The sequence below is a fragment of the Peromyscus eremicus genome, chromosome X, assembly GCF_949786415.1.
Source record: "Peromyscus eremicus chromosome X, PerEre_H2_v1, whole genome shotgun sequence".
Taxonomy (NCBI): Eukaryota; Metazoa; Chordata; class Mammalia; order Rodentia; family Cricetidae; genus Peromyscus; species Peromyscus eremicus.
This window is the reverse complement of record NC_081439.1, coordinates 115,286,540-115,304,423: the sequence shown is the minus strand read 5'-3', so window position 1 is coordinate 115,304,423 and position 17,884 is coordinate 115,286,540. Positions and strand designations below refer to the sequence as shown.

Genomic DNA, 17,884 nt, shown 5'->3' with positions numbered 1-17,884 from the left:
CTTGCCCAGGATTTGAACCCAGGCAACCTGGCTTCAGTCATCACCCTGTTTGCAATAGGTTGCTATGTTCTTGCCCTTGTGATGCCTCTCTGCTGACAGTGTAGTAACTAGATATGTAACCCCATTCTTCTTGAGCCCTGTCATGCAATAAATAGGTGTCTTCTAAAGTAGTGGGTATCCTGATGAATTTCCTTATTGATATGTCCATTTCTGTGACAGTGCAGTCGTGATTGGCATACTAGTAGTATGCCCACAATGGCCTCTCTCCAATGAGCTGTGTAACTTTTAGGCAAGCTTAATCTCTCTGAACTTGGGCTTTTCTCACCTGGAAAATGGGCCCAGCATTGGTTGAGATTAGACCCAGTGTGAAGGACGTGTTTGCTTCTAAAGATCAGTGTTGAGGGCAAACAGCTGCAGAGACATGCCTGGTGGGCCTGTTTCTTGGGTAAGGAAGGCAGGGCGTTTTTTTTGGGGGGGTTGGGGGTGGAAGTGACTATTGCAGGCTGGAGCAAGTGGTAGAGGTGGTTCTGGGCATTTTAGGCCATGTGGCTCTTCTTCAGCACAAGTCAGGACACCAGCTAACGTTTTTCCAGCGCAGTGGAAGCACAGGAGGGGTGACAGAGCTGAGGCCATGAAAGAACGGCTGAAGTGATAGAAGCCGGAGTCAGCGAAGACTTGAGGGACATGAAGCTGAGAAGAGACCGAGTGGCCACCGGACTGGAGGCCACACACCTCATGCTGGGGAGGGGGGTTTGGAACTCTGGGAAGGGAAGGGGTGCTGAGCAGAACGGCGAGGCTGAGAGCAAGAAAAGCAGAGCTCACAGAGGTGGAGGATGCCGGCATGGTGCAGAGGCGGGGCCTCAGAAACCCAGATAGGCTCTTTCAGTGGTTTAGGGGGGCTTCCACAGGTAACCTCTCTAAAAAGAGACACACCCAGGGGGACGTTCCACACTCTTCATGATCATTAAGAGGTCTGGGTTCAGTCTGCAGCACAACGGACAAGTGTCTTGAGGTGGATTCTGACAGGTCTCAACCCTTCTCAGACGGCAAATGCTTCAGTTGAAGAAGAGAGACCATTCCGATCCCAGGATTTCTCAACAGTCTGACACCCACCAAAGAGGACCAATTTTTACTTTGCTAGAGTGGGGCTTGTGAAAGCCTAACCCTGCCACCCCTCCAACCCACCTTTAGCTGAAGTGTAGCTTATCAAAGTTACCCCAAGGTTTTTAGAGCATCCTATGGGAGGAAGGACTGGGCACAGGAAGGGAGCACAGCAGTCACCCACTGCCACTGCCATTGCTGTTGACCCCTTGGGCCCTCTTAAAATCACCCCCAGGGTAGGGGGAGGGTGGATGGGTATGAGCTTCAGGCATTCCAACCACACATGCACACGATACCGAGCCAGCCTCTCCCTCTGCTCTCCCCAGTCTCCCAACAGGAGACATATGCCCCAAGCACAGGGAGGATGCAGGCAGGAAGGGCAGGTGATGAAGCTACAACAGCACACGGATCCCAGGCTCTAGAGGAACAAAGGGAAAGGAAGGAAGGGAGGAAAAACCTCGATTCCTTCTCAAGTGGACTCATCGGGGATGCTCCCCGCCTGTGCTATCCTGTCCCAGTAAGAACCATCAGTTCTTGCCTTTTGTGGAATGTGGAAATCTGGGCAACACTTTGAGACTGGTTTTTTTTTTTTTTAAACTGGACCAGAGCAGTGCAACAGGTTTGTGTATAGCATTGAACTGAGTATGTCTTTTTTTTTTTTTCTTCGAGACAGGGTTTCTCTGTGCAACTTTGCGCCTGTCCTGGAACTCACTCTGTAGCCCAGGCTGGCCTTGAACTCACAGAGATCCGCCTGCCTCTGCCTCCCGAAGTGCTGGGATTAAAGGCGTGCGCCACCACCGCCCGGCCTGAACTGAGTATATCTTGATGTCAGGAACAAGGTCCCCGAGTTTCTGGGGTAGCAGCACATTATATTCATGTGCTTCCTCTGGGCAGAATGAAAAGGACAAGAGACGTGTTCTTTCTATGCTGCTTTATTTTCGTAAGGATACACTGAAACGTTAGATGGAAACAGCTAACGACAACATGTGGAAATGAGGTGTCGGCATCTACAACCACTGCTACAGTAATATATGAATCTGTATTTTCATTACATGTTTACTTTGATATTGTCTCTTTATATATGTAATATCATAATGGAGAATACAGTTAAGTAGGTAGGTATCCTGCATTTCAGAGAAGCAGGAGGTGGGAAACCACCCCCAACTTCCCCCGAGACCTGTTAAACTCTTGAGGGAAAGTTCTAAGAATCACAAGATAAAGGACTTTGCAGTCTTGAACACAGACAAAGAGCAGACAACTCTGTTACAAGGGATTCAACTTGTCCCGATTTTGAAATGTTCTATTCTTGTTGACGACAGCCCTGTGCCTGCTCAGCTGGCCCTCTAGAGTTTTTGTCTCTTTATAGGATGAATCTCAAAACTGCAGGAACGTCTGAGGAGGCTCAAATACTGTCATGCAAGTTTCCAAACCCATAAACTATTTTTACTATTAATTAAAACAAAACAATTTTTTAAAAAAAATTAAAAAGAACAGGAGGGTTAGTTTTGTTAAGCTTCCAGAAGTAGTCACTGTGACGATGTTGTTCTGAAACAAGCTTGTTTCTCAGATCTTCTTAGACTTTCCAAACCACCTGTGTGCTCCAGGCTTTAAAGTAGGAACACTCAGAGAACACGCCACGTGGGGGAATCAAACGTTAGTATGGGGAAAAGTCAGTTAAGAATTACAGCTAAGTTCAAAATGTTAATTTTCTGGAAATTTGTGTTAGTCATGTGAAAGCACAAAAGAACAGAAGGAAGGTCAGAGTTCTGATGAAGTTCAACCATGCATTCTGGCAAGTTCTTTACTGCCCACAGACTAAGGTGAGCAGGGAGCTGGAGCAGCCGCTACAACTCTTGCACATCAGTCATGTGACCGCACAGTGGGTCCCAGATGAGCCCTGGAAGGCATCTCAGTGGGAGCCTTATCACCTATGCTTCTTGCTTACATCATCAAGTGGCTACATGGTTAGCACTTTTCTGCTCTATGAGAAACATGCAGAAGAGTCAATCTAAGTTTTTTTTTGTTTGTTTTTTGTTTTTTTGTTTTTTTGTTTTTTGTTTTTCCACTGCAGCAACAGAGAAATTATTTTTGCTGCAAGGTTGCTCTTTGCTAATTTCTAATATGATCACTGTGTGCCCTTGGTTGATTAATACTGTAAAATGGGAGAAAAGACAGAAGGAGCAACTTTAAAGAGGTGAAAACCCACTCCTCCCCTATGGATGGTACAGAGGGAGTGAGCAAAGGACACAAAGCATTTTACAGGACAGGAGCCCCTGTCAAGTTACAGCTTTTTGGCACAGTCAGGGCAATACACCTGCTCATTATGAAACACAAAGCGCTTGTTGGCCAGATTCACGGAGCATTTTTTGCAGTGGAAGCAGTAGTCGTGCCAGGATTGTCCTTCATAGGCCACCACACTGGAGCCTTTACCAAACCCTGTGGAAAAGCACAAGAAAACAGAGAGACAGCTGAATGAAGACTGATGAGGAAGCCAGGAGTCAGAGATAAAATGACAACTTGCCCGATCATAGAGCCGACAGGCACACAGTCAGTGTCTGCCCGGCTCTCTGCTCCCCTCTACTCGACCGACCGCGCACTGTCTCCCACCGCGCACTGTCCCCCGCGCCGCCACTGTCCCCCGCGCCGCAGCAACCCTTCTATGGCTGTCAAGGACCTGAAAAGATGCCAGAGCTCAGCCAATGGCTTCCCTGATTTCAAGAACCCCTGTTCCCATGCCACCACCACTATAGCTCTGTGACGCGCACCGACCTCCCAGCATAACCAGTGTCTTTTAAAGTCAGGGCCATGGCATCAAAGTGGCCACCAGGAGGCAAACTTGGGCTGTTTGTGGGGTGTGCACTTACCGGGCCTCGAGGAGCTGCTAAGCTTCGATTTTTTCTATAAAGAACCACCACCCACGAGGGACAAGTCCTCTCTCCACCCGGATGCCTGCCCCGGAGGTTGGCGCTGGGAAACAGGGTGAGAGGCAAGCGTTTCCCGTGGCACACTGGGGGCTTCCTAGCTTTAGAGACTGGGTGGCTCACTCTTGACACAGTCCTTTTCCCTGAGGATGGCAAAAGTCTTCTCAAATGTACATTTCAAGGCTCCCCGGGGAGATGGGAAAATTGGAGGCAAGGGAAAGGGCTCAGGGCACGTGGATCGCGGCCGCAAGATGAGGAATGAAGTGATTAGCTTTGCTTCTGATCACAAAAAGATTAAAAATAAATAAAAATGACCCTGCTAGCAGGCCCCTCTGCACTAGCCTTCCACTATGGGGTGGTATAATGCCAGGTTTTAGCTTTCCAGACTCCCTAGCCCTCCCCATTCCCTCCTTTCCCTCCCTCCCTCTCCTCGCTCTCCCGCCACCAGCCCCTCCCACCCCTTGTCCTTGCCCCCCCCCATTTCACCCCTGTGCAGTGCCTTGCTCTCAGGCTTGTAAACTGGCATGGTTAGTTGGTCAACAGTAGTCAGGAAGTGTTCTGCATTGCAAGGTTAACCTGGCCTGGGAGATAATCCAAACTACTTGGGGGGGCCCTTTGGGGCCACAATGGTAGGGGCAGATGGGCATTATCTGGGGGCCTTTTGTGGATGAAACCGACGCCAGGAAATGAGAGATGGTTACCATGCACAAAACCTAGCCTGGCAGACTTAGCAAGGACTCTTTAGCCTACCAGTGATGGGGTTCTTGCATCCAGCACACTTCTTGGCCACAAAGCTCTTGTAGCAATCCACGCAGTAATACTGGTCCTCCACAGCGGTGAAACGCTGCCCAGCCAGCTTCTTAGAGCAGGTAACACACACAAAGCACTCGGCATGCCAGGGCTGATCCTGGTAAGTGATTCCTCCAGATGTGATGGCCTAGACCAGGGAGTGTAGCACCGGGATTCAGATTCAACAACCAGGCACTGTGCTGGGTGCTTTGGTCTACAGTATCTCATTTCATCGCCATTACAGCCATGGGAGGCAGGTGCTATTATTATCCCCAATTTACAGATGAAGACACCAAGGCCTAGAGATGGTGAGCCTCTTCAGAAGCCAATGAAGTGGAGGAGGCAGGCCTCCAGAGTCAGGGCTGCCCGGCTCAGAATGGAGGGGCACATACACTGACAGCCAGAAAGAGCTGTGGCAATGCTTTCTAACCCCAGGCTCCTCGTCTGTAAAATGGACACAATAATTCCTACGTCACAGGGCTATCATGAGGATGGAATGAGATAGTGTGCGTGTGCAAGAGCTCTGCAAACTGTCAAACACTAGGGAACGACACTCAATGCACAATTACCACAACATACCTTGTTGCATTTCACGCAATGCTTGGCGAACTTGGTCTCATGGCAAGTCACACAGTAGAAGTCCTCCCCTTTAGGGAAGAAGCTTCCGGTCCCAATGACTTGCTTGCAGTTGCTGCAGGTGAAGCAGTCTTTATGCCAGATGGTGCCCTTGTACTCCACGTTCTGGTCTCCTGCAAAGGGAAGCAATCCAATAGCCCCACTGACAGGCTCTGCAGGGGGCTGCATCCACTCAGCTCCCCAGCCCACCCCAGAGGTGAGGGGATGCAGGCCCTGCAGTCGGTGGCCTCCCTCAACCTATCCCTGTGTGTTACTTGCAATCATGCCAACCCAGGCTTCTGTTACAGGTGGGGATCCTGGCAGTACTATTGAGGAGGAAGTACCTGAGCACCCACCCCCCACCTCCACCCCTGCAATGACTTAGAGTTTCACTAGGGGGCTACCTAACCCCAAAATGCCAGAGGAAGAAGCATGCATCGATCACTTACTACACCCAAAGGAGAAAACGCTACATACTTTTCACTTCATTCTCTTGGCACAGACTGCTCTCGCCAGTGTTCTTTAGTCTCCGAGTGTGTGCGTGTGTGCGAGCATATATATGTACGCATATAGACGTGTATGTATATGTGTACATACATATGCTAAAATCTCAAAGCAGCTCACAGCAATGTTAGCCCCACCATGACAAGCAAGCACACATCATGTCTGCCCTCAGGGTGGGAAGGGGCCAGTACCTGCCACAATGGCCTTGAAGCACCCTTTGCACCTGGGGGAGTCCTCCCGAGTGGCGCATTTGTTGCACAGGATCTTGCCATCCTTGGACACAAAGGTCTCGCTGGCCAAGGGGTGAAGGCACTTGGCACAACGGAAGCAGGTGTCGTGCCAGTAGCGATTCTTATAGTGCACCTCCTGGACATCAAGCAGAGCAGGGTGGCCACTGTGAGGGGCACTGGGGGCAGCGGCAGGAGCCTTACCATCAGATACCAGGTTCTCCAGGGCCAGGTAACTACTCACTCAGATGTCAGCCCCTTCCATGTGGGGATGCCCTGTGGTGAGTGCTTTTAGGAGTAACAGGAAGAATACTGTAGTGGAGACGAAAGCCTCATAGTTCCCAAAGGACATAAGAGGAGAGGTAGGAGAACCCTCATCACAAATCTGAAATCCAAAACGCTCCAAAATCTGAAGCTTTTTGAGGGTTAACAGATCCCACAGAAGAAAAGCACATCTGGTCTCATGTGCTGGGTCACAGTCACAATGTCAAAGCACAACACATAGTTTATCCTGTGTCCCTGGGGAAAACAAGACCCTGCCAGTACCTTTAGCTACAGCACATAAATGTCATTCCACACACAATTACTTGAAAAAAGTAACAACAATAAAAGAAAAGGAGGCCAGAGGTCATGAATTTGAGAAAAAGAGTGCGGGGGCTGGAGAATGCCCAAAAGGGGTTGGAAGGAGGAAAGGAGAAAATGATATAATTATATTTAACTAAAAAATAAAAACACTGTACAAAATCACCTTCAGGCTATGTACACAGAGGATAAGCAGAATGTGAATAAATTTTGTGTTTAGACTTGGGTATCATTCTCAAGATCTTTCATTAAATATGTGGAAGAATTATAAAATAAGAAAATCCAAACTCAAACACTTCTGTTGCCAAGCACTTCAGATAAAAACCATTCAACCTGTATAACGCAAGAGCTGACAAAGGCCTTAGTGGACCATCTAGTCCAAGGCCCATGTTATTCCTTTTTTAAGCTAGGGGTATCAGAAGTACCCTGGGAAGCAGAGAGCCTGTCTCAAGTACTTAAGGCTGCTGTGATGAAAACTCAAAATGGCGGTGTCGCTGACAAGGCTGCAAGAAAGTGCATGAAGCCCAGCCTGCCCCGCTCCCCCTCAGGAAGCAAAGCTACCTTGGCGTCAGCACTTATGGGCTTGCGGCACTCCACGCAGGTGTTGGCGCAGAACTTGTCAAAGCACTTCAGGCAGCAATGGTGGCCATCCTTCTGCACATACTTCTTCCCCTGCAGGGGGTCCCTGCAGTAGTGACAGTCGAACTTCTCAGACATGGTGCCCACCTTATAGCTGGAGGGACCTGTGGAGGCAAGCAAGCAGAAGAAATGAGCAAGGGGGAACTACAAGGGTAGCTAGGAAAACTCTGAGTCCTCGGGGCCCAGCTTCCACTTAAGCCTGGCTAGTTACCAAGTGCCACGGCAACTGATACTTCACTGGGGCTCCCAGGAAGAAAATACCTCTGATTTGAAGTCTAAGTGCCACACGTCAAGGGCCAGTGACTCCCTGGGGACATGTCAGCTATGCTGACTCACAGAGGACACTAAGGAGGACAAGTAGACCAGTACTTATGCTAATGTCACCACACGGGGATTCTGGGAGATTCATCCATTGTTAAACAGTGACCAGGAATGGAGAGGGGAACAGAAAGGTGAGGTGGGACAGGAAAAGGGAGAAGACCACTGGGAAGGCAGGTGTACCTGGGCACCACAGCACTGGTCCGTGTGCTGCCCTATTGGCTAGCACAGACAATTCAAAAGGAGGAGGGCACAGCAGGGCTGGGCCCACTGCTCCTGGACCAGAAGCCTCCCTGCTAGCTTTCACCTCACACCATGTCACCTTCGCAGGAGGTGGGGGGTGGGGGGTATTTCCTGGTGGTCCCACTTCCCTGCCATCTACACAGTTCTATTAATCAGAACAGAAATTGAACAGCTAAGTCCTTACCACCAGGCACATCTGCGGCCCTCACAAACTTGTTTCAAATGTTAAAGTGGACTTGAAACACAGCAGAAGCAGTTTCATTCCTCAAAGAGATCCCAAAAAGTTTTGTCCCAGACACTTTATTGATAGCTGAGGCCTGGACAACAGGGCTACAGAGTGGCATTCTTGCCTGGCACAGGTACATTTGCAATTATGAATTATTTGCCACAGTGAGGTGCAGTTTTATGAAGAATCAAAATCAAATCTTTCTCAGGTCAAAGCAATGATTACTGCTATTCACTCAAGTGTTACCTTTTAGCATATTCTCAAAAGTTTCAAGTATAATCTGGAAAACTGACTTTTGCGAAGGGTTAAACTAATCATTTCAAGACCCTCCTCTCTCCATCCCCTTCGCATGCACCAACTCCCTCTGCTCCCCACCCTCACCCCAGCTGTGGCCCTAGATAACCATACAGAACAGGCCTGCCAAGACCCAGAGCCTTGCTAGCTTTTCCGTAGCCCCTCCGCCAAGTAAGTCATTTTTCAGAGACTCCTGCCACCAGGCAGGCACCGAATTCGGGTTTCTATTAGTTCCCAATTTCTTTACACATGTGCTAATTGCTCCTCTCCCACTTAAAACAAGGAATTTACATGACTAGATAGACAGCAATTATTTAATTTATGCTAGGAATCCAAGAACTGTGACTGTCTGACCTCGACTAGTCGTCCAGCATGTAATTTAGCGGAGTGGGGAAGAAAGGAGCAGGTACCCTCTACTCACGGCAGCTCTTCCACCAAGTGGACGGCCCCAAACTCCTGCTCCGGCTTCCATTCCCAAGGCTTTTTTTTAAATACAACCACATGTCCAAGTTGTTTGGATCTTGTTGCCATAGGCAACCAAATAGCAGAGAGTGAGCTAAGGAAACCACACCCTTTGTCTGGGAACCCGCCTGGGCGGCTTGGCCAGAGGCTGATAAACTCTCACTCAGACCCCTGTCAGTCAGTCCCTGCGGCCTGTCACTCACCAAGGGAAAGGAAGCCAGGGAACACACACAATGCCCACTGCTTTACACTCCCACCTCCAGGCCCCTCGTCTCAAAGAGCTGACCCGGGAGCGAATAAGCCATGTTTCTGTACAACAGTTGCCGAGCACAGTTCGATCACCGTCAGGTCAATAGGGAAGAATACCAGGGAGGTTCCCTTGTGTGCCTAGGTTAAATACACAGTGCATACACACAAGGAAGCCAGGCCTATCTCCCCGAGTTACTAAGTTACTGTGAGGCATCTGTTCAACTTCCTGTCGCCTACAGGCATGAGTACCTGGAGCCTATGGAAAATCACTCTCCATTTGTTCTAGCTGGTCTCTTCCACCTCATACAAGACTCTTGTTTTCTTGCTAAGGGCTGATCTGAGAAACCAAGTGATTCTTTAGTAAGGGTATATACCATGTCAGCCTGGTGGTACAGACTTGTGACCCTTGCTACTCAGGAGACTGATAGAGAAGGACCACAGGTCCAACGCCTGTTTGCACGACAGAATGAGTTCAAAGCTAGCCTACACGATGTAATGAAACTGTCATCTCATGATTTATTTTTTTTTTAAGTTTCAAAAGGCTGAGAATACAGCTTAGGGGCAGGATCCTTGTGTAACACACACGAAGCCCTGGTTTTAACCCTTGGTACCACAAAATAAGTAAAATGAAAGAATAACTACAAGGAACTCAAATGATCAGTGGTTCCTAAGAACCAATGGCAAGGAACCAATCTGTGCAGCACACCAACCCTAATGGAATCAGCCCTTCAGACCCTATCATCTTGGGCCATATTTGAAAAGCAGTCATTCTCCCTTACTGAGTTCTTTCTTTTTACTATCAACTCTTTCAAAGTCTAGAAAAGCATTAGTGGATTCTAAATATTTCTATACTCAAGAAGTGCACTGATTTGCACCTAAAAGGAGCCCTGCTTTTGGTATCGCTGAGCTCTAATTTTATAGTGTGCTGGGTCATACAAAAAGAAAAAATGTTAGAAAACACAGCAAACTCTCTTTCTGGGTATCCAGGAGCTTTGTTTTGGCTTTTCTTTGAGACAAAGTCTAATTCTGTAGTCCAGGGCTGGTCTTGAACTTGTGGTCAACCTTCTACTTTGACCTCTTAACTGTTAAAATTTTTATAGGCATGAGCCACTATGGCTAGCTGGTATCTAGAGGTTTTCCAGAAAAGGAGAGTTACACTATGGTTTCTAATACCAGAGAGGTATGTGCCAAGCCTTCCTCACTTTAAAAGCAGGAATTTTCAGAGCCAGTCCATGTTCTTCACTGCTAAGTCCCACACCTACAGAATGTGACCTGCTCAGTTTCTAGGCATGCAAATGACAAAAGAATTCACAGCTCACCAATGAACAGAGAAGTATCCAGGAGCGGGGTTCCAACCTTTTGACACTGTGACATGATGCTGTGATCTACAAATGTGTTGGGCCATGTTTGTAGCTCTCCTGGGATGCATATAGTCTGTGGGTTGCAGGCTGGACATGCCTTACCGAAGTGTATTGAAAATGCCCATCAATGAAAGCACGCCCCTCCATATCATTCCTTTAACACAGTGTCCTAAAGCATACCAATGGAGTCATTAAAGGAGCCAACTCTAAGTTAATGGTACCAATAAGAAAGGCCTTGGGTCTCAGTACTTCTAAGTTTTCGCTTTTGGCAGTATAATTTTTTTGTATTTTAAAACCAGGAGAAATCAGGATCACCTCAGATTCCCCACCACAGTATACTTAAGCCCAGACTCTGTGTACAGCTGGAGAAAACAGGCTTCCAAGGGACTATTTTAGGACTGATTTTTAACAGTTGACTTAAGTCATTTCTATGTGTGGAAACACCTATTAATCAAGATAAAATAGAAATCTAGGAATGTTGGCTTTATTGCCTAATGCACAAACAAGCTGGAATACTTAAAGTATATTAGTAATGTCAAACTCACAAACTTTTTTTTTTTTTGCAAGAAATCTAAGTGAAACTTTGGGCAGCCTGGATTATCCAACTTCGTTTGCCTGTCTAATTATGTCGTACAAACGTACAAAACTATTCAAACCTTGCAGCATGTGCTTTACTACAAAGCTGGAGAATATATTCTTACTGGTGACATAGTCATTACCCCAAAACTTCACAGAAAATAGGGGTAGTATGTTCAAGACTAGAACAGTCACAGGAATTAACAATGCCAAGAACCCATCTGACAAATAGCAATGCCCACACAGAGGTCTTTAAAGGAGAATAAATATCCTAAGTGCTGGGCACCATGGAAGATGGAGCCACACTTCAGAGGAAAAAATGGGAGGAGAAAAGCTTGCCATCCCCCTCCTGGCCTTCATTAGAAATTATATGAGAAAGAAAAATGAACCCCTCTGGTGGAGCTCTCTCTACTCCTGCTGATCTCATACTCCAGTAGCATTTATCTCTTAAGACATAATTTTATCCCTTTAGCAATTTGTAAGTACACGAAATGTTCAACCTTTTATACCCTACAAACTTCCAGACACATTTGCCTTGCCCTACGGTGGTTTGAACTTGGAAAGGTCATACATCATTAAATGAAAATTTTGCTACACGTGATCACAGTGCTGCCTCCTTTATTGCTTCTTTTGTGGAGGACATCGTGTCCTAGGGTAGCTTCTCTGATGAATTTGAATCTCAATGTGGCCTTCCTTTGTACATGGTAGTGAGGATTCTGTCACAGAAAATTCTGCCACTATAATAGGAGCCCAGGGACCTAGTCCAGGACCTTACATATCAAAATCCTTCAGTGTGCCCTGCTGGCAGGCAGGTGGAGAAAGGTCGCCACTGTTAACCTTCTAAACCTTCAGTGTGTGGACAGGCATTCACAATGGATTCTGATCCAATGATCTCAGCCTCTATTTCAAGGCAATATTGATTTCCTTCTGAGAAAATGTTTTCTCTTTCGTAAACCAAATTCCTTCTGCTTTCACAGATGAAGGAACCTAATACAATGCAAAACACTATGTCCTGATTTTAAATCTCACCTCCCATTTCCTAAGGTCCCCAGAACTAAATTATACCTCCCAGTCATGTGAACTGTCATCTGATTTTTGTAAGATATCTTTGGTATAAATGTATTTAAGGAAATCAACTCTGGATGCTTAGCTTAATACAGTGAGAAATGTGGCTGAGTGATCAAATGTTACCTATTTACTCTAAGGTGGCAGCCTGACTTTCTTTCTATGCCTGCTTCAGAACATACATCATTCTTCACCTAATAAGCAAGCTTCCTCTTTCAGAAATAAAAAAATCCCGATTTATATGCAACATGCCAAGAGGTGCGTACAGAAACCTCAATGTCTCAACAAAGAGACTGAAGAGGCTGGGGGTGTCTCTATCAGTAAGATGCTCATTGTGAGAATACCCACATAAAAAGACAGGTGCAGTGGTGTGTGCCTGAGGAAGAAGTGACAGACAGGACAATCCCTGAACCTTCTACTGACCAGCTAGTCTAGCTCAACTGGTGAGCTCCAGGTTCAGTGAGAGATCCTGTCTCCAAAAATAAGGTGGAGAGGGATTGAAAACACCCAACACTGACCACTGACCTCTGTAAGTACGTGTGTGTGAGCGTACACACACACACACACACACACACACACACACACACACACTTAAGCACTCTCACACAGATGTATACACACAAAAAAGAAAAATGACCTAGCTTCAAATTTAATCATACACCTACCCAATTAGCACCGAGAAACAAAGTAGGAACTTGCTAAAGTCCACTTGTCCCTCAAACCAAGTGGTTCAAATCAACATTTCAGGAGGAAGCGGGCGCTGTATCTAGGCAGCCTTCTTTTGTGTGCTTTGCCTGACTACTCTAACAGTGCAAACACTGAACACCACCCAGATGGAAAACAAAAGCCAGCTTCTTCCTAGTCTGTTCAATGCTCAGTGCAGCACATCAGTGCCATAGCAATGAACGTTGGCTTCCAAAGAAAAGGACATATTGCACTCCTGAGGACATTCAACAAATGGAAAGAAGCCTCAGCTGATGAATAGGACACTTGTGTCACAGACCTGCTAATACACCTGGATGTGTCATCAGACATTTGGAAATAAACACCTAAATAGCCTCAGGGAGATGGAGCTTATGAGTCATAGCTGAAAAGCAGTCTATCAAATATCATAGAAAATTCAGCAAGTGTTTTTTTCTAGCTTAAAAATAGAACATGAACACAATGATTCAATGATACTAGCAATTTTTCTAGAATGCCACATTTGGTAAAAAAATTAAAAGCTCTTTTGGGTCACTGATGTGCAGATAACATCATTTTAATTTATGTCTGGTGTCAGAAGGGTTGGATACAGTATTAGTAAATGAAAACAAATCAGCTACTATTTTTCCACCTGACAAAGTTGGTATCCTACTACCACTCTATCTGCCTGGGAAATTTTCCCTTAATGCTGTACATGCCACATGCAGCATGTTCTCTCTCTCATATAGGAAGGAAGTTCGTGACCATGGACCATGTCTTTTTGATTTCTTCAGCTGTGCGAAAGTGGTAGGCAGTCATTTAGTGGTCATTAAGAATACAAAATGTTCCCCTGGCTTCGCCTAGTGTTTGGCTGTGGATCTCTGCATCTGCTCCCATCAGTCGTGGGCGAAGCCTCTCTGATGACAGTTGAGCTAGGCACCAATCTGTGAGTTTAGCAAAATATCATTAGGAACCATTTCATTGACTTTTTTATCAATCATATTTAGTTCTTCAGAGCCAAGGGAACCCCACAAAAGATGGGGAGGAAGGATTCTAGGAACCAGAGAGGTAGAGGGCATCACAGTAACTGACCCACAGAATCAATTAAGCAGAGCTCACACGGACTCACAAAGACTGAAGTGACAATCATGGAACTTGTAATGGGCCTGAGCTAGGTCCTCTGCATAAACATTATGGTTGTACACAGCTTGGTATTCTTGTGGGACTCCTAACAGTGGGAGGGGGCATCTGACTCTCTACTGGTTTCCTCGTACATCTTGATATGAAGGTTTGTGCCTAGTCACAGCACATTTGATTGATATCCCTGGGAGGCCTGCTCTTTTTTTAGGGAAGGAAAATGGAGGAGGAGTGGCTCTAGGGGAGAGAGGAGGTAGGAGAGGAGGGGCTGTGAGCAGTGGAGGGAGGGGAAACTGCAGCTGGAATCCAGTGGATGTAAAGAATCAAAATGAAAAAAGTAAAAGAATACAGAATAACATTGGGTTTCCCCTCAGCCTAATCTTCTGCCTCCTATTCTTCAGTGATTTAAGAAGGCAGTCCATTTCGGTTCTTCGTCCCCCAACTCTCAACTTCCATTTCTGGCATTAAAAAGGCCTGGCATGTATGAGGGCTACTGGGCAGTTGGCTGGTGAAAAGAACTAATAACTGTAGGATGTAAAAATGATCTTAACTCTCTCTACACACTTCATCCTGGGCCTTGAGTAAGCAAAAGAGTAAAAGGAATTGAACTGATGCTTTTGCAGACAAAAATGTTCAATGCTGAATGTACACATTTTTGTTCTTAAAATGTCCTCTGATTGTGTGGATGGCCACTAAAAATGAATCCAAATCCAAAGATCTGAACCTTCATTTTGCTCAATTGAAGCCCATTTCAGAGCAACATTGACTTTTCTTCTGTGAGGACTTCTTTCTCCTCTATGGAACTAGTTATTCTCTGCTTCTATAGACCAATGAATGTAACACAATACAAAGCGTTATTTCTTGACTTGAAAAATCATGTACCAAGTGTAAACAATTGTTCTCACAAGTTAGGTATTTTTTTATCATTTATTATTTTATTTTATTACATTATCGTTATTTATTATTATTATTATTATTATTATTACCTCACAACTTAGGTAGTTGATGTGTAGTCAAGGTCCATTAGGACAACTGGTACAGCTGCCTGGTTGGCAGATTACCACAATCTCAGGCATGTGGCAACCATGTTTGTAAAACTGTCACTGAGGGTTACAGAAAAATCCTCAAACAGCTTTTAAACACTTAGAAACAAAGCAAGAAGTAGATACTAATGAATGAAAGTGTGAGACGCCACTGCAGCATATGTGCTTTCAACCATCAAAAAGGTCATTTCTTCAAAAAGTGTATCAACAGACAATCCCGAGTTTCAAAAAATAAAACTTCCCAAAATAAAAATTGAATCAAATAAAAAGACTACCATCAGTAGTAACTTCGCCCCTTAACCTGAAAGTTGAGAGACAGGACCAAGTGTTTGGTTTCTGCCCATCTATCTTTCTTCATCAGCTCCAAGAGAGGGAAGTGTTACTTGGGCAGAGGGCAAGAGAGCAAGAGCCCCATTCTTAGCTTTGTGGAGTGATACAGAACTGGGCTTCCAGCCTCCACCCTATTTCACAGGCATCTTGTTTTAGGGCCAAAAGGCTCCTTAATGGCAGGCTAGAAAACATGAGGAAAATCCTCACTCCTGGTCTTTATCTAGGGGATAGGAAACTTTTTCAGGTAAGAATAACAAACACCATAATTTCCACAACAAAGAGACCTATAACTGTTTCTTTAGAAAAAGGAAGACTACTCTTCAGAAAAAGGAGAGATGTGTTAAGTCCTTTAAGAAACTTTTAGTAACAAATAATCCTTCTTCCCTCTCTTGTTTCAATTTACCTTTCCCAAACACCTTAAGTTAGATTTCAAGCACTGTAGAGCTGAAGAGCAGCCTTATAAAGGACCAAAATTCCTAGTAACCCAACCCTACAACAACAACAAAAATCAAACTTCTTTCCTCACATCATTTCTTAGTTTCATAAGACATCCTGAAAATGTGAAACAAATTTTAAAAAATCCAATGTCTAAGCTTACTCGAGGAAGAACACTTTCATCTTTGAAATAGCATGAGAACAAAACAGATACCAGCTGGGATTTACTTACCATTTACACAACACTAAAATCACTCAATCCAAAATTATCTTTAGACAAATGACAGATTCACTGGCCTGGAACAGTGTCATTAAGATAAGAGAAGAACAGAGAGTTTTTACCTGAGTGTCTTTGAGAAGCCATGGCTCAGAGGCCAAGTTTCGGAGCAGCACCTAGACCTGTCTTCTCTCAAGCCCAGATGATAACGCTGTGGCTCATTGGTGAACATACATTTAAGGGGAAGCAGCTCACACAAAAATAACCAAGAGCAGATGTCCCACCCCTCCCCTGAGATCACAACCTTAATCCCACTAGAAAATTCTTAACCATTTTAGGTGATCCAAGGGAGAAGAATAGGACCCAGTAAAAATACCAAACGCTACATATAAATACCTGTGGGGCTACTCAGCATCCAAATTAGCTTCAGAGCCAGAGAGGCCACATAGAAAGTCATCCCTGTACCGGAATAAAATTTGGACTCAGCTCTGACATAGCTTAATGCTGAGCCAACCTTATTAATTCACTTTATATGCCACCAGAGCTTGCCTTTGGTCCTATAAATAATGCATTTTTATCCTGCTAATTGAAAAGTAACTATAGGAGATGGACTTTTGCTACCAGTGTAGTTAAAGGAGGTTAGGCACTACAATGAGAGAACTTAAGAGCGTTAAGGACATTTAATGTCTTCCTGGCTATGTGCCAGCAAACAGCAGATCAGTGAAATGGGGAGCAATTGGAGCCACTCTCGCCCCAGCCCCAGAGAGGACGGAATGGTAAAGGTCCCACCCAAGCACAACCCTGCTGCATCTACAATAGAGGCGGTCTGTCTTACACTTTCTGCTGCCAGAGACAATGATAAAATATGAATACAGAGATCAACCGTCACACATTATAGTAGCTCCACGGGTCATCATTGGCTGGATACTTGGCGATTGTGAACAGGTTCTAAGAAAAGCCTCAAAGTCTGTCTAGGACCTTTCCTTTGCCCTGGCTCCCATCTCACTGGCTGTGTCACTTAGTCCTCCAAAACAGTCCTATCTGGAATCTAAAGGGTAGCTTTAGCGCTGGGTAGTGGTGGCATACGCCTTTAATCCCGGCACTCAGGAGGCAGAGGCAGGAAGATGTCTGAGAGTTTGAGGTCAGCCTGGTCTACACAGCAAGTTCCAGGGCAGCCAGGGCCACACAGAGAAAGAAACCCTGTTTTTAAAAAAAAGGAAGAAAGGAAGAAAAAAGAGTGGCTTTGGTTATGAACTCCAAGAAAGGGAGCAGACTTTCACTCCGGGACAGGCCCTGGGCTGGTGACTTAACAACCACTGGTCTGTCTGCTCATGGACACTCCAGGCTGGGGCTAGGGCACTGCTTCGCCTGCCCCCATGTTCCTGCAGCACAGAGTATGCAAATGTGATGTGGACAGATGGGTCAATGAGTTCCTAACTCTTTTGACCTTTAAGCTTTCAAGGAAAAGTTACTCAAAAAGATAAATGAAATTTCTGCCTACTCTTGGTTATCTGGAGCCTGGCATAAGAATAAAATTCAGGTTGTTCAGTTAAAAAAAAATTAGCCTAGGAAAATAAGTACGGGCATTGTGCTTTCTTCCACACCTTCCCAGACATTTCCTTGTTCAGGATGATTAAATTATAACAGACTGACTAGTTACAGTAATACCACACCCCTAAAATCAACGCACAATTTTCACATAGGGGAAGTGTTCTTATTTTATTTGATGATTAACCTTTAAAAGTCCTAAACTTTCTGTTTTAGTGAGGCACTCCTTTCAGTAGTCAGTGTATCTGGAAATGTCCCTCTTAACAGTGCTGTGAGCAGCAAGCCCCGTGGATCTAATGTGGTCTTACAGGACATCAACTC

The 17,884-nt window shown here is 45.5% G+C and overlaps 1 protein-coding gene across 5 annotated transcripts in view; it reads right to left on the bottom strand.

Annotated features, from left to right (window-relative positions):
* Positions 1 to 2,017: 2,017 nt before the first annotated feature.
* Fhl1 (four and a half LIM domains 1) overlaps positions 2,018 to 17,884 on the bottom strand; it is a 61,826-nt gene continuing 45,959 nt past the window's right edge. For 2 of the 5 annotated variants that reach the window (XM_059250833.1, XM_059250834.1), the window contains exons 3-8: positions 7,301 to 7,482; positions 6,122 to 6,296; positions 5,391 to 5,560; positions 4,773 to 4,959; positions 3,966 to 4,165; positions 2,018 to 3,537 (exon numbers count right to left, since the gene is read on the bottom strand). In XM_059250833.1, coding sequence (XP_059106816.1) covers positions 3,454 to 3,537; positions 3,966 to 4,165; positions 4,773 to 4,959; positions 5,391 to 5,560; positions 6,122 to 6,296; positions 7,301 to 7,456 — 972 coding nt within the window. In that variant the 5' untranslated portion in view covers positions 7,457 to 7,482 and the 3' untranslated portion in view covers positions 2,018 to 3,453. Of the gene's footprint in view, positions 3,538 to 3,965; positions 4,166 to 4,772; positions 4,960 to 5,390; positions 5,561 to 6,121; positions 6,297 to 7,300; positions 7,483 to 16,140; positions 16,258 to 17,884 lie in introns of those variants that run through there. The other 3 variants (XM_059250832.1, XM_059250835.1, XM_059250836.1) reach the window with 3 other exon arrangements.